The sequence below is a fragment of the Suricata suricatta genome, chromosome 13 (genome assembly GCF_006229205.1).
Source record: "Suricata suricatta isolate VVHF042 chromosome 13, meerkat_22Aug2017_6uvM2_HiC, whole genome shotgun sequence".
Classification (NCBI taxonomy): domain Eukaryota; kingdom Metazoa; phylum Chordata; class Mammalia; order Carnivora; family Herpestidae; genus Suricata; species Suricata suricatta.
The window spans coordinates 11518114-11533624 of NC_043712.1; the positions used below are offsets into that span (position 1 = coordinate 11518114).

At 37.2% G+C, this 15511-nt stretch overlaps 1 protein-coding gene across 3 annotated transcripts in view; it reads left to right on the forward strand.

Moving 5' to 3' along the window:
- The window catches only part of RC3H2 (ring finger and CCCH-type domains 2), a 50397-nt gene extending 35154 nt beyond the window's left edge, over nt 1-15243 (forward strand). Inside the window, exons 11-22 of one of the 3 annotated variants that reach the window (XM_029920129.1) lie at nt 2694-2908; nt 3559-3992; nt 4564-4734; nt 6747-6893; nt 7220-7433; nt 7670-7754; nt 8011-8092; nt 8201-8335; nt 8593-8700; nt 8798-8943; nt 9957-12503; nt 13963-15243. In XM_029920129.1, the coding sequence (XP_029775989.1) occupies nt 2694-2908; nt 3559-3992; nt 4564-4734; nt 6747-6893; nt 7220-7433; nt 7670-7754; nt 8011-8092; nt 8201-8335; nt 8593-8700; nt 8798-8943; nt 9957-10152 (1933 nt within the window). In that variant the 3' untranslated portion in view covers nt 10153-12503; nt 13963-15243. Of the gene's footprint in view, nt 1-2693; nt 2909-3558; nt 3993-4563; nt 4735-6746; nt 6894-7219; nt 7434-7669; nt 7755-8010; nt 8093-8200; nt 8336-8592; nt 8701-8797; nt 8944-9956; nt 12504-13962 lie in introns of those variants that run through there. The other 2 variants (XM_029920130.1, XM_029920131.1) reach the window with 2 other exon arrangements.
- The last annotated feature ends 268 nt before the right edge of the window (nt 15244-15511 follow it).

Genomic DNA, 15511 nt, shown 5'->3' on the forward strand with positions numbered 1-15511 from the left:
GGCCATATATTACAGAGTTCTATTTATGTCAGTATCCAGAATAGGCAGATTATCGAGACAGAAAGTAGAGGAGTAGTTGCCAGGGACTGTGGAGTGATTGCTAATGAGTAGAGATTTCTCTCAGAGCAGATGAAGGTGTTTCAGAATGAGGTAGTGTTGATGGTTGTTGCAGAACTTTGTGAATATACCAAAAATCACTGAACTGTACACCTCAAAAAGTAAATCCTGTCTCAGTTTTTTTAAATAATAGACTAAAGGAACAACTTGAAAAAATTTTAAATAAATCATTTATTATTTATTCAAAAATTATGGATCTTCTGTGTGCCCAACGCCAACCAGTTGGTTGAAGTAATGAAAATGAACAAAATACTACTACTTCCTGCCTCTAAGGATCTGACAGTGTGGTTTGCAGGGAGATGTAAACAGTCATCATATAATATATTCTGATTGGTACTATAATGGAGTTGCGTTCCAAGTATTATTGAAACACAAAAAATGATAATATTCTATAATGAGTTCTTATGGAAGACTCCTTAGAAGTAAGGTAAGCTCAGGAAGACCTGAGCTGTTTCCAAAAGTATGTATAGTTGGGAAGGAAGGACCTCATCAGGACAGGAAGCGGCCCTGGCAAAATCAGGTAGGCAGGAGAGGGGGGCTTCGAAGGAGAGCCTGGAATCCTGAGAGCCATGTAGGCTTCAGCTGTAGTGATCTAGCTGTGTGTCTGGAATGTGGCAGAAGGTTAGCTGTTTCCTAAAGTCTGATTTTTGTGGGTAACTTGAATGTCTCAATGAGGCTATGAATCTTGTCGTGAATGTTGATGCCGCTTTGCTGACAAGTCTAAAAATTTGCCCCCCCCTTTTTAATGTTTGTTTATTTTTGAGAGAGAGAAAAGAAGTGTGAGCAGGGAAGGGGCAGAGATGGGGGATAGAGTATCTGAAGGGGGAGCTCTGCTGACAGCAGACAGCCTGATGTGGGCTGTCTCATAAACCCCAAGATCATTACCTGAGCCAAAATCGGATGCTTAACCAACTGAGCCACCCAGGTGCCTCTAAAATTTGCCATTTCAAAGTACTTATCCAAGTTTTACAGAATATAACATTTTGATATGAAAGGACCAGATAATCTATGTAAAGCATGTAGCATAGAGCCTGGAATGTGCTCAGTAATTGCTCGATAAGAGTTACATCACTGTTACAAGGAAATCCTAATCATTTTTTTTGTTGCCTTTAAGTGCAAAGAATAAGCATAGCCCTAAAATATCTTTAAACTGTAAGTCATAAATTTGTATCTGCTATTATTATCCACAGTTTCTTAGTTATTTCCATTTTACACACAGAAATAAACATCTGTTAGACTAATCTGTGCTAGACTTAAAAGCAGCCCATACTCCTTGTTTATATTCTAGCTTTAAAAGGGCTTCTCTAGTTTGAGAAAAACCCTCTAATCTACTTGGGATGCAACATACTGAATTTCTGCATCATTAACAAGTTCCTTTTCTGTAGTCACCGCATGTCTAAGCCCTGCCACAGTTTGACTTCTCAATAGGCCATGAGAAAGGCATGGTGAGATCCTCTGGAGCCGATTCCCTGTCAACAAAGAGAATCCCTGGATAACCAAGAAAAAAAGCTGTTATTTTTTCATTTCATATTGTTCTTCATTGTTTCATTTCATATTGTTCTTCATCAGTTGAAGGAGTAACCATATGTTGGCATTTCACTCGTCCACTTACTCTTTACTGTCTACCTGTTGTGTGGCAGGAACTATTTCATTTGTTCAGCAGATATTTACTGAGTGACTACTGTGTGCCAGGAATTCTTCTAGATGTAACAGTTAACAAAACTCTGTAGAGACAGCAGTTAACAAAATGGACAAAAATGGCCTTTCCTCAAGGAGTTTACATTTTAATCCATCTGTCTCTTAATAGAGACAGAGAGATTTCTTTTACTTGTCTGTCTTCTTTGTCCCAGAGAATTCTGGTAGACTACCATGGGCCCTTGAATGATACAGGGGTTGGGGACACTTTTGACTTCCCCAAAATGTAACTACTAATAGCCTAATATTGACCAGAGGCCTTTCTGATAACATACTATCAGTTAACACATAGGTCGAATGTACTGTATGCTCTATTCTTGACATAAAATTAGCTAGAGAAAAGAAAATGTCATCAAAAAAACACAAGGAGGGGTGCCTGGCTGGTTCAGTTGGTTGAGCATGCAACTCTTGATCTTGGGGATGTGAGTTTGAGCCTCAGATTGAGGGTTGAGTTTACTTAATAATAAATAAATAAAAAGTATTAGAAAAAAGAAAATACATTTACAGTACTATTCATTGAAAAAAGTCTGCATATACATGGACCTGTGCAGTGCAAACCTGTGTTGTTCAGGGGCTAACTACGGTTATTGAACAATAAGTTCAAGGGTGAACTTGTTGAATAGGAACTTTTTTTTTTAATGCCTGGGCTTTGTCTGCATTTCTTTTTGCCCTCGCCAGAATATGAGATCTGTTACTATGATCCTGTGATTTAGCAGTGTAAGGTGGAAATGAAATTCATTGCCTTATTTGTCAGTATGGAAATATCTAAAGTTTTCACTATTAGTGGTTTCAGTACATAATTTTATGAAAAATTCCTACTGAGGAAGACAGCAGTTATAGACAGTAATTTATTGTTTGTTCTTGATAAATTATCTCTCCAGTAAAATTGGCTCTCCACCCAAGACTCCTGTAAGTAATGTAGCGGCTACCTCAGCTGGGCCTTCTAATGTTGGAACAGAACTGAATTCTGTGCCTCCAAAATCCAGCCCATTTATAACTAGAGTACCAGTATATCCTCAGCATTCTGAAAACATTCAGTATTTTCAAGATCCAAGGACTCAGATACCCTTTGAAGTCCCACAGTACCCCCAGACAGGTAAGTAATTTTAGACAATTCTAAGAAAAAAAAGGAAACTAATATAACACTTATGTCCTTGGAACATAAGTGAATCACTTTTATCTATCTAGAATATCTACTTTAAGAAACTAATCCTTTGGCCTATATGACTCTTAAGTTTCTTCCTGCCCTGAGAATGATTCCCCATGCCAGTAGTTTTAAGATTCTCCTTCCTTTACATCAAATATAGGGCCCGTGGATGAGCTTCAGGGAGTTCTGTGAATCCCTTGAAATAGTTTGTGGAATGTATGGTTTATATATACTTATGTGTAATTTTGGAAAGACTATACACAACTTATATAGATTTTGAAAGGGGTTTTTTAACCTCTGCTCCCCCAAAGCTGTGACTCAATAATGTAACTAATTATTTAATCTAAAACCTGTGGGAGTAGATGCCCTAGGAGGAAACTTACCAGCCATCTCTTAATAGCTCTGTTTTGTGTTTTTGAGGAGATTAACATAGTAGTGAATGTTAATGATTTTCATATAGTGTAGTTTCTTTCTAAAGCAGGGGTAACTAAAGTTCCAAACTTATTTTCCCACATTAAAGGCTGATTTGGAGTTAAATCATTGTAAAATGTTAGATTTTACTAAGATTACATTAAATATTCCTCTTTCTGATTTTCAAGGATACTACCCACCACCTCCAACGGTGCCAGCTGGTGTGGCTCCCTGTGTTCCTCGCTTTGTGAGATCCAATAATGTTCCAGAGTCCTCCCTCCCACCTGCTTCTATGCCATATGCCGATCATTACAGTACATTTTCCCCTCGAGATCGAATGAACTCTTCTCCTTACCAGCCTCCTCCTCCGCAGCCGTACGGACCAGTTCCGCCGGTACCTTCTGGAATGTATGCTCCTGTGTACGACAGCAGGCGCATCTGGCGCCCACCTATGTACCAACGAGATGACATTATTAGAAGTAATTCTTTACCTCCAATGGATGTGATGCACTCGTCTGTTTATCAGACGTCTTTGCGGGAAAGATATAACTCATTAGATGGGTACTATTCAGTGGCTTGTCAGCCACCCAGTGAGCCAAGGACAAGTGTGCCTTTACCAAGGGTAAGTGACAGTGGAAATAGGACTGCTACTGTAGTGTCGTGGGTAAAGAGCCCACTGTCAGAGTTGGTGTCCTACCACCCAGGTATGGGTTTCCAGCTCCTCCACTTAACAAATTGTGTGACTTACAGAAGTTACTAGACTTCTCTATGTCAGGTTTTTCATATTTGGTGGCAGTAATGGTACCTACCTCATAAGGCTGTTGTGAGGATTAAATCAGAAAAACAAAGCCCTTGGAACTGGACCTGATACATATTAATGCTCAATAAATGTTGTGCTTGGATAGGAATCTGATGGGAAGGTATAGACGAATCTCCAGAATGCAAGGACAGGGCCTATCTTCAGTACCCCCACACAGATACAGATGACTTCTCTACATCAGAAAACTGAGTGCTCACTTGACTAAACATGAACCCTTTCATTTAAATGTGTGAAGACTAGGCTAAGGTGACTTCCCTACTGTATTTTTTTTTGTCCCAACAATATAAACTGTTTACGTTATTTCCACAGGGAATACATAAATTTATTTACTGCTCCCTAGGTGATTAAGATTGTTTCTTTTATCCCCCCTTAGGAACCTTGTGGTCATTTGAAGACCAGTTGCGAGGAGCAGATAAGAAGAAAGCCAGAGCAGTGGGCACAGTACCACACTCAGAAAGCACCTCTTGTCTCTTCAGCTCTTCCTGTGGCAACACAGTCACCAACACCACCTTCTCCTCTATTCAGTGTAGACTTTCGCACTGATGTAAGAAAGGTCTTAATCACTTGATGTTTCTAGCATAGGTCAAACACCTGACTTCAGAGCACTCTTTCCAACCAGGGTTAGCTGTATTGGGTATTTTCCAGTGGTTTAGTAAGAAGTTATGTAATTCAGTGAACATCGAGTGTGTGATAAGCACTACAGTTAGGCATTGTGAGACTCTGAAGACCATTAAGTTTTTAAATGGTCTTAAGACCTTTTTTCACCAAGAATTGAAAGTCTCTCCAGCAATAAAGGTCTTCTTATTTTTGTTTCTTAGTAATAAGATTTGTATCTACCATTTATTGAGCACCTACTTGTGCCAGGCACTGTACTAAGCATTTGCGTAATGTTATTTTATTTAATTCTCACAAAAATCTTAGGAGGCAGGTATGAAATCTATGTTTCTTAGGAATCCTACTCAGAGTAATTTGCCCAGAGTGATAAATTCAGTTTATAAGCAGCTGGGATTTGAGTCCTGGTCTGGCAGAAGCGTTTCTTCCCTACTTCACAGGAGTTGCAGTAACGCCTACTGTTTTGTTTGTGCAGTTTTGCATCACTGTTAATTGTTCTCGTTGTTACAAAACAAGTTTTGTACCAGGATCATTTCAGTGTACCCTGTTGTTTTCAGTTCTATGGGTAGACCAAACCATTATTTTTTTTTAAAATTCCTCCAGTTTGATTTATTTCCCATTCCTATGGGCTCTAAGGTAAAAACTTCTTAAAATATTATTATGAGGGGCACCTGGGTGGCTCAGTCAGTTAAGTGTCCGACTTTTGATTTTGACTCAGGTCATGGCCTCATGGTAATGAGACTGAGCCCTGCATCAAGCTCTGTGCTGGGCGTGGAGATTCTCTCTCACTCTCCCTCTGTCCCTTCCCTGCTTGCACACTCATTCTCAAAAAAGTATGAAAAATTTCAAACATATACAAAAGTGGAATTGTATAATAAACCCCATGTACCCATCACCCCAGTTACCTACTCATCCAGTCTTGTTTCGTTTGTACCCCTTCTTCCTACTGGATTATTTTTAAGTAATTCTAGATCACGTATTTTTTCATCCATAAATATTTCCATAAACCATTGAATTTTTAAACTAAATCAAATTCTCATCAAACTGAAACTTCTTCAAAGCAACATCCTGACAACAGAGTGATAGAGTTGCCACTTGTTTGATAGAAAAATGAACTTATGCTTTTTTATACTATGCTTTAAGGAATAATTATTTCCCTGGGGAGCCTGGCTCAGTTGGGAGAACATGTGACTCTTGATCTTGGGGTTGTGAGTTCAAACCCCACGTTGGGTCTAAAGTTTACTTAAAAAAGAAAAAGTATTTCCCTGAGACTCGGATCTGCTGTTTGCTAGTAACATGACTTCGAAGATATAATTTCACCTTTTTGGCATTGGTTTTTTGTATCTATACAGTCAGTACACTAGATTTAATGATTTTGACAACTTTAATCTTCTGATCCTGTAATAATTTAGACAGCCCTTTTAAAATTTGTCTGCTTTTTCTTCTAGGTCCAGAAAGCCTTCTTTGAGTTCTTGTTTTAAATTTGGTCCTGCATTGTTTATCAGTTATATTCCCATATTTACATGTTGGTCTTTTCTCTGAATTGTGAACTATTCCAGGGCATGGACTGTAGTGTGTGTGTGTGTGTGTGTGTGTGTGTGTGTGTGGGGCTTGTTTTTCATTTTTTGGAGTACTTCATATCATGTTAGAGACATGCTACAAATATTTGTTGATTGGTTTTGATAGTTAGGGGTTCCTTATGACTATTGAAAGAGCAAAGTAAAAAGAGAAGTCATTCTGTTTTCTATAGTAAATAACGTAAATACAAATAGTATAACTTCCATATTACAGTTTTTTATATTAATTATTGAAAGTTTTTATATTATTTGTTCTTTATGAAGTCCTGTATATTCTATAGTAGTTACTTTCTATTAGTTACAAGTTTTTAAGTTTAACAGTTTTGTACCAATTGACTGTGCCTTTCTTTCTTTTTTTTTTAATCAGTTCTCTGAAAGCGTGAGTGGTACAAAGTTTGAAGAAGATCATCTTTCTCATTATTCTCCCTGGTCTTGTGGCACCATAGGCTCCTGTATAAACGCCATCGATTCAGAGCCCAGAGATGTAATTGCTAATTCAAATGCTGTATTAATGGTATGATTTGGGGGACTGGGGGGATATCATGCATGTTGACTCAAGTTTTAGAATGATTGAATGCTTTCATCTTCATATTGTTGCTATATAACTCCTCTGTAAGCAGCAGAGTTATATTTAGGTAAGTGAAACAAATTACATTTAATGCTTAAATCATCTGAGCTAGTTTGGTGGTTTACAGTGGATGTTGGATTATCACTGAGATGTATTGCTGGTGTTAAATTTACCAGAAAATTTGATCACATGTCTTTTGAAAGCAGGTACCTATATTCTTAGCTGAAGTAATTGCCAGCAATCCTTTTATTGATTTTCTCTGGTTTATGCAGGACCTGGACAGTGGCGATGTTAAGAGAAGAGTGCATTTATTTGAAACTCAGAGAAGGACAAAAGAAGAAGACCCAATAATTCCATTTAGTGATGGACCTATTATCTCAAAATGGGGTGCAATTTCCAGATCTTCACGTACAGGTTACCATACCACGGATCCTGTCCAGGCCACTGCTTCCCAAGGAAGTGCCACTAAGCCCATCAGCGTATCAGGTAATCCCCTTAACTAATACCTCACCTGCTGTGTTCTGACTGTTCCTTTTCATCCTCACTTTGTGAGGTACTGCACATTTCCCTCTGACCAATCACAGGAGCTCAGAATTAAATGGTTTAGCCAGAAGAACATGGCTAATTAGATAAAATATGGATCTTTTTTAAAAAGTGTATGTTCAGATTTATACACTGATTTTCTACTTTTATGATCATTGTTTCTTTCTACATTTTTGCAGATTATGTTCCTTATGTCAATGCTGTTGATTCAAGGTGGAGTTCGTACGGTAACGAGGCCACGTCATCAGCACACTATATTGAACGGTAATGTTACTCTTACTTCTTTTGGACTCTCCATTTTCAGATTTGTATGTATCCTTAGAGTACAGATCTACCCCCAATTTCTCATGAAGTGTGCTTTAATGATTTTAGCTGAATAATACATTTCTAAAGAAACATTTGATGACTAAAACTTTCAGGGTTGATCTGTTACAGAAAACATATATAGTGTATGGCCATTACTGCTTTAGTTGCCTTAACTCTTTCAATTTTATAACTGTGAATGTATTTCTCTTTAAAGGGACAGATTCATTGTTACTGATTTATCTGGTCATCGAAAGCATTCCAGTACTGGAGACCTTTTGAGCATTGAACTTCAGCAGGTAGTCTCTGTGTCTCTCAGCTTTGAATTCTTAAAAAATAAAATGGCAGTTGAATGCTATGGTTGGAAGCTAACTTTACCCTTCACCGCCCACCCCTTCCCCATATAGGCCAAGAGTAACTCTTTGCTTCTTCAGAGGGAAGCCAATGCTCTGGCCATGCAGCAGAAGTGGAATTCCCTGGATGAAGGCCGCCACCTTACCTTAAATCTTCTAAGCAAGGAAATTGAACTGAGAAATGGAGAGGTAAAAAAACTGAACCGTTCAACTTCATGCTTAATGTATTTGCTGTTTCCTGTGTGTTAGTTTGTACCATTACCTAGTGTATGTTAGCATTCCATTTTCTGGTGGATGATTGTTTTTCAAACTCAGAATAGAAATAAAATTGCCACACCAGATTTCTTATATAGTCTTTTATTTCAATCATTGGGATTCTAATTTTAATCTAAAAGGGAAGCCCCACCTCCCCAGGTATAAAATCAGCATTTTTTTCTTCATTACAGAGTGATTATACAGAAGATGCAAGCGATACTAAGCCTGATAGGGATATTGAGTTAGAGCTTTCGGCACTTGATACTGATGAACCTGATGGACAAGGTGAACAAATTGAAGTAAGTACCACAATTAGATATTTAGGAGGCTTTATTCCATTGGAAACTGAAGTGTAAAATACTTTTATACTGAAGGATTAACATTTTATTTTCTTAGGAGATCCTGGACATACAGCTGGGTATGTCTCAAAATGATCAGTTGCTGAATGGAACCGCAGTGGAAAATGGGCATCCAGTCCAACAGCACCAAAAGGAGCCAGTGGAACAGAAGAGACAGAGTTTAGGTGAAGACCATGTGATTCTGTGAGTGTTAGACAGATAATTCATAACCAATGGACATAGGGTATGAGTATTTAAAGAGAAATAGATGCATTGCTACCTGCAATTTTGGCTTTATCCTGTGAGTGAAGACCTTATGTAACTATAGGGCAGTGATTGGGTCAGTCTGAATTTTTAGGAGAGAGAGGTAAACTTGAACAAAATAGTCCATTTTTAAGTAGCCTGAGACTTGCCTTTTATTGGTATAAAAGTTTGTTCTCATGGTCCAGCATCAGGTTATACTTTCTCAGTCTGGTAGGCACACTTGTAGACTACAAAATGGAGAATTAAAATCTAGATGAGGGTTTCCCTCTTTAAAAATAGTGTTAAGAGGAGCCTGGGTGGCTCAGTTGGTTGAGTGTCCGACTTCGCTCAGGTCATGATCTCACAGTTTGTGTGTTTGAGCCCTGCATCAGGCTCTGTGCTGACCGCTAGTTCAGAACCTGGAGCCTGCTTCAGATTCTGTGTCTCTTTCTCTCTCTGCCCCTCGCCTATTCACACTCTGTCTCTGTCTCTCGAAAATAAATAAAATGATAAAAAAAATTTTTTTAAATCATGTTAAGATACTCTTAGTTTTAATATTGCCATTTTATATAATTACTGCCAGAAATATGGGTTAGTCTTGAACATAATGGTTTTTTGGCCTTAAATTAGCCAGTATTTAAAATTTTTTTAAGTTTACTTTTTTTTTTGAGAGAGAGAGCGAGTGTGAGTGGAGGACGGGCAGAGAGAGGGAGAGAGAGAATCCCAAGTAGGCTTACTGCCAAGTCACCCAGGTGCCCCATCCAGTTATTTTAATTTTTTAAATATGGTTTTTAGAAAATAGAACTTTTTTAGTGACTGCTGATACTTTTTAGTGATCAAGACATGCCATTGGTAGGGGTTTTTGAAGTTTGTCATGACTAATATTAAGCATGTATGGTCATTCTTTAAAGAGTTATTCTTTAAAGGTTTCACTTTAAGCTAATTTGTTTTCAATGTCCTTTATTTTCTCCCAGGGAGGAGCAAAAAACAATTCTGCCGGTGACTTCTTGCTTTAGCCAGCCACTCCCAGTGTCCATTAGCAATGCAAGTTGCCTCCCCGTCACCACGTCTGTCAGTGTTGGCAACCTCATTCTGAAAACTCATGTTATGTCTGAAGATAAAAACGACTTTTTAAAACCTGTTGCAAATGGGAAGATGGTTAACAGCTGAAAGGAGGTTCATCTTTCAAATTTGTGACCATACCATGGAAGCATTTACACTAGCTTTTTATATATATAATATATATTATATAATGTATATTTTTTTTAAAAAAAGAATATTACTGGGGGCATCCATTTCCTGTGGACTCTTTGATACTTCAAGCCCTCTTGCATTAGCATTATGAAAAAAAAAGAAAATTTACTTTACTAGGGTAACACGTTCACTTTCCAGAGGTGATTGGAATTTGGACATTTAACTTAAGCTTCAAGCAGCTTTTTATGAGTTTGTAGCAATCCGGTGCAGTAACTGAGCCATTTCCTATTTTAAATGGCTTCTATAGAAAATTAACAACTCAGTTATTAAACTAGCAGGATCCTACAATGATACATCTAGTGAAAGTAGACTTAATTAACTTATTTATTTCTATTTTATGTTTTGCTGAGAGAAATTTCCATCTCATTCCAGCTGCTTTATTTATCTTTTTCATGGGACTTTGCATGGATTTTTTTCTTTTTCCTTCTTTCCTCCTTTATTTTTTCTTTACTTTTTTTTTTTTTTTAATTTGAAGAGTGGAGTTAGATGTTCTTACCATAGAATTTTACAGGGTTATATACTAGCTTTCTTTACTGCATTATATGTAGGACTGTGGTGCAGTGCTTTTATCTGTAGCATTGAAATTTTTTTTTAATTTTCCATTTTTCAAGACTAGTTTCTGCTTTGTTAATATTTATACACAGGCTACTTGTTGAAGTAAGTAATTAAATATATAACCAAGTGCCTAAGTCTTTCAGCTGATGTACTAGATATTAAATTCTCCTAAGTTATGCAGAATCGTTTTTACAATTTTGATAAATTATGCACTAATGTAATGGCAGTTTTTTAAAATGCAGATTTAAGCCTGTACATTATTGAATCTGATGACTTGGCAAAAGAATCAGGTGCTTTCAGCTTTCTTGAGAAAACCCTGTATGTAGCGTTTGCACTGACTAACAAGATGGTATTGCTGGGTTTTTTTAATTTAAACTAATTAATTTGGATGTTCATTGCAATATCTTGGTTAAGTATTGTTTATTGTTATTTCACGTTGGGTTTAATTTTCCTTGTTTTCTGACCATTAGGTTGATAAGACTATGAACCATGTAATAATCGAACATCGGCTAACCTTTATTCGTACTTAAAAACACGAGTAACTTCTGCCCTGCTAAATGTGACTGAAAGGTGTTTGGACCTGGCATCTGGAAGCATGCAGTATGTTCAACCAGCCATGCCCCAGATTTGGGGGAGGTATTTTTTGAAACCCAAACTTCAGTCGACATTTGGAAACAAAAGCTGGGCATTGCTTCCTGGTGATCTCACCTATAGTTTGTCTTTGTTTCTCCCCAGTTTCTTTAAGATTAGTTTGACTTTTATTATTATTTTTTTAATTAACTTCTGTGAAGTTGTTTACTCTGAAAATTGTACTGGAATATTTTAAGCCAAGCTGATCTTTCACCAGGTGTACTGTATGTAAGGGCTTTTCCTGCTAGCAAGATGCTTAAACAGGATCATGTTATTGGTCGTCTGAGCTATTTAGTTGTTTTACAAAACCACAGCATTGTATCAGATAAGATTTTGATAAAAAGTTTTGTGCACATTTCCAGGGGCGGGAGGGTTGACATTTCCCTGAAATTTCTTCATCAGAATGAGTAAATACTGGTGTTTGATACCTGTCTTAATGAACATGCTCATAAGGTGACTGATAAGTTGTAAATATACCTGAGAAACAAAGGGGTAGTTTTGATATTCTGGTGTCAGTATGGAAGATCTTACACATTTATTTAACATTCAGATGTGTGAAGATGTTTGTTTGTAGCATAACAGCACAGTAGCCTTGACTTCAGTTCCTTCGGTTAGTACTGTACCTTTTTGCCATGGCCAGTGCTCCCTATCCCTACAAAGACCTTTTATTTATTTCGCTGTGTAACCTGAAATGAATAGGAACAAGAGTTTTAAACCATGTTACATTAACTTATTTCTGACTTTATAAATTAGCCTAGGATATTACAGGAACATGATTGTTATATAATTTATATCAGAACCCTTCTATAAATATGTGCTTATTACATTAAAATGCTTCCAATGTACTTTATTTGCTGTTTGTATTTCCAAAAGGGATATGCAAACCAGTATGTCTATTTCATGGATATTTAAATAGTGAGATCTTCCATGTTGAAGGTAATGTATTTTTTTTTAAGATTTTAAAATTGCTATTTTGTTACAAAATAGAGACCTATTAAAGTTGGAGAGCTCCTTATGTGCCCTCAGGGAAAGAACCCTCTGTGCGGCAGAGCTGCGCACAACATCTTCAGCACGCTCTGAGGGTGAGTATATACTACATAAATTGATCTTGTGTATGTAACCTTATCTTTTTAATTTTAAAATTGAAATTTTGAAACTTGGTTGTGCTCTGCTGGAGGGGTGTGGGATAAACTGCTTAGGTGTTTGCCTACTTGTCCAGTGAAATTACATTTGCATCAGTGTATGTATACACCTGCCAACCTTATTGGTACGTCTCAGAACATTTATATTAAAATAGTGCTTGTCTTGCAGCAGGTGATCCCATAAAACAGTAACTCCCTGTTCTTAAAAACTTACTCTCATTCTCACTAACAACATAGGAATTGTTTCTTTGTTGGGATTATTCTGTATTGCATCCTTTATGTAGTGGCCATCTTCTGTTTCTCATGGTGGGTTTAATGTGAGGGAAAGACGTCGGTTTTCTGCCACTTTAGAAGAAAGGGCAGTCTTTCTGATCCTTCCTCACAAAGTTCCCTTATGTCAAAGAGCAAAAAAATTACAAATCAGACCTAGGATGTGACTTTTTAAAATTGGGTGCATTCCCTGTCATTTGACCCTTTTACCAACATGTTGCAATGTACATACATTGGAAATCAGTATATAAGGCAATAGGAGAGGAAATGTGTGATGTTGGTAACTAAACTGCATATGGTTCAATTAGGAAAAAGTAGTCTGAGGTCTGGAAAGTGGGAATATGTTGGGTTGTGTGTTTGTTTTACTTTTTATGTTTTTGTTTTTCTGTTTCTGAGTCCCATTCTGAAGTCCATGTGCCTCATTCAGATTCTGTGAATCAAAATTCAGTAGTTCTCTTTTGTAGTGTCATTTCATTTTATAAATTGAGATCATTTTGTGTTTCGTCTAACTGGTGCCTGACCAGAGCAGATTCCCTTGCCTTTCCTGCCATGACTTCCTTTCAGTACCATCTGATAAGCCAGTGTCATGCAAGGAGATTGTGTGTATAATTTTCAAGAGAAGGTCGTACTTCATTGGATCTGTGGCACAGATTTCTTCCTAGTAGTTACTTACTCTCCCAAGAGAATCATGAAAGAAACCTCACCTCCAAACGAGAACTGAAATTTTCCATTTGTATGGATCTAATCCCGTTTACTCAAATTTCAAATTGATTCCAAGTATATAAAGCACATCCCAATTTTATATGCTGCCTTGAGACAGTTACAGGATGCACAGCAATTTCTGGGAATTTAAAATGGGATCATTTAAACATTTGAAAACGTTTTAAAAACCACCTAGCTTGCTCTTGCATTTTAGATGTTAAAGTTCATGTTGTCTTGTTAGCAGGGATGCAATTGTAATGATCAGATCCAGCATGTGATTTCAACTTTTAATCTGAATGTTTCTGCCCTAGCTTCTTTGTGTCATTTCCTGAGCAGACTGTCACCAGTATTAGTAACTAGGCTTAAAGGGAAAAGTTGCATTGCAACTATGTATTCGTTTCCTGGAAGAACTTTTCTTGTGTTTTAGTGAGTGAAGAGTGTTGATGGGATCACTTACTGTAACTCCTTCATGAGAACCCCTTCCGCAAGCAGAAGCAGAACACAAATGAACATGCTCAAGGAGTATCCCATTTTCTGGATAAATTGAATACATTTGCTAGTTGCTCCTTTATACTAGCAGTTTCTTTGTATCCCTTTGCTGGCAAGGGAATACAAGGAGTCAAGGCCACTGATCAGAACACCCCACATTTGAGTGGAGTCTTATTTCTACTCCAAGAGCAGTTATTCCCCCAAATCCGAAATTGGCCATTTTTCTTTTTTTAAATGAGATTTTAAAAATATCCTCAAACCAGTGGAACATAGACACTGGCTGCACTTAGTACTGCCAAAAGCCAAGGTCATTTGCATATATTCCATCAATCTGTCGAGAATTAGGCCTCACTTTATAACCCAAGGCATGGAAGTGCATGCATTCTCTTAGCTGGGCAAACAATTATACTGTAGTTGTGATACAACACATGTGGCTTTTATTTGTACTGCACATATCCACTGTACAGCCACTTGGGAGTATCGTGGTTAGCTCGCAGCCGCTGCTGTCTGCATTTATACTGTTTATTGCATATTCTTTTCCCTGGAAATGAAAGAGAAATGTTTTTCTTGTTGCATTGATTACATTTTATAAATTTGCTTAGCTGGAAAGTTTGGGAAAAGAGGCCTGTTTGTCAATTGTACAACCGATTGTGAAGCTCTAGTGTGAATATTTTTACGTCTGTATTAGACATTTTCTTTGCAAATCTATTGTTCGATTGAAATGTAAATGAAATTAAAGATGGTGTACACCCATCATGTAAAAAGCAGGCACCATCTCTAAGATGGATTTAATGCTCATTTTTAAGGCATATACTCAGCTTCTATTTAAAACTATAATTTAAAATAATTCTGTACAATGAAATGGGGAATATATATGGGAATAAATTCTATTCCATTTATTTCAATTTGAATTTCCAAATTGTAATGTTTCCCTTTGTGCTATAGGAATAGGATTAAATGGGGGAAGGCTAGGACTTCTAAGGCCTGTATATGGGGGGAGGGCAGAGATGGAACAATGAGGGTTGTGATGATAGTGAATAGCAAAGAGTGAATTCTGTGTGTTTTTGCTGTAGCACTGAAGTGAAGAGATATTAGCTTTGGCTGTTCACAGAATAGAGCATCATGATTTTCAGTGTTTGAGAGAAAATTGATGGAAAAAGTTTGCAGTACTTGACATGTATTTGCATGCACAAAATAAAATTATTTGTCCACCTTAAAAGTTGTTTTAGTGTCAATATTAAGTTCATGGTGCATTGTAGTTATATTGCTATCCTTGGTATACCTTTTGGCTTAATTAAGCTACCAGGATACTCCTTGAGATTTAAATAATCACCTGCTTCGGAGAGTCTGGCTGACTTAGTTGGTAGAGTATGTGACTCTTGATTTTGGGGTCATGAGTTCGAGCCCCACTTTGGGGGGTAGATTGTAACTTAAAAACCTTTAAAAAATTTTTTTGTAATGTCTGTTTATTTTCGAGATAAGGAGTG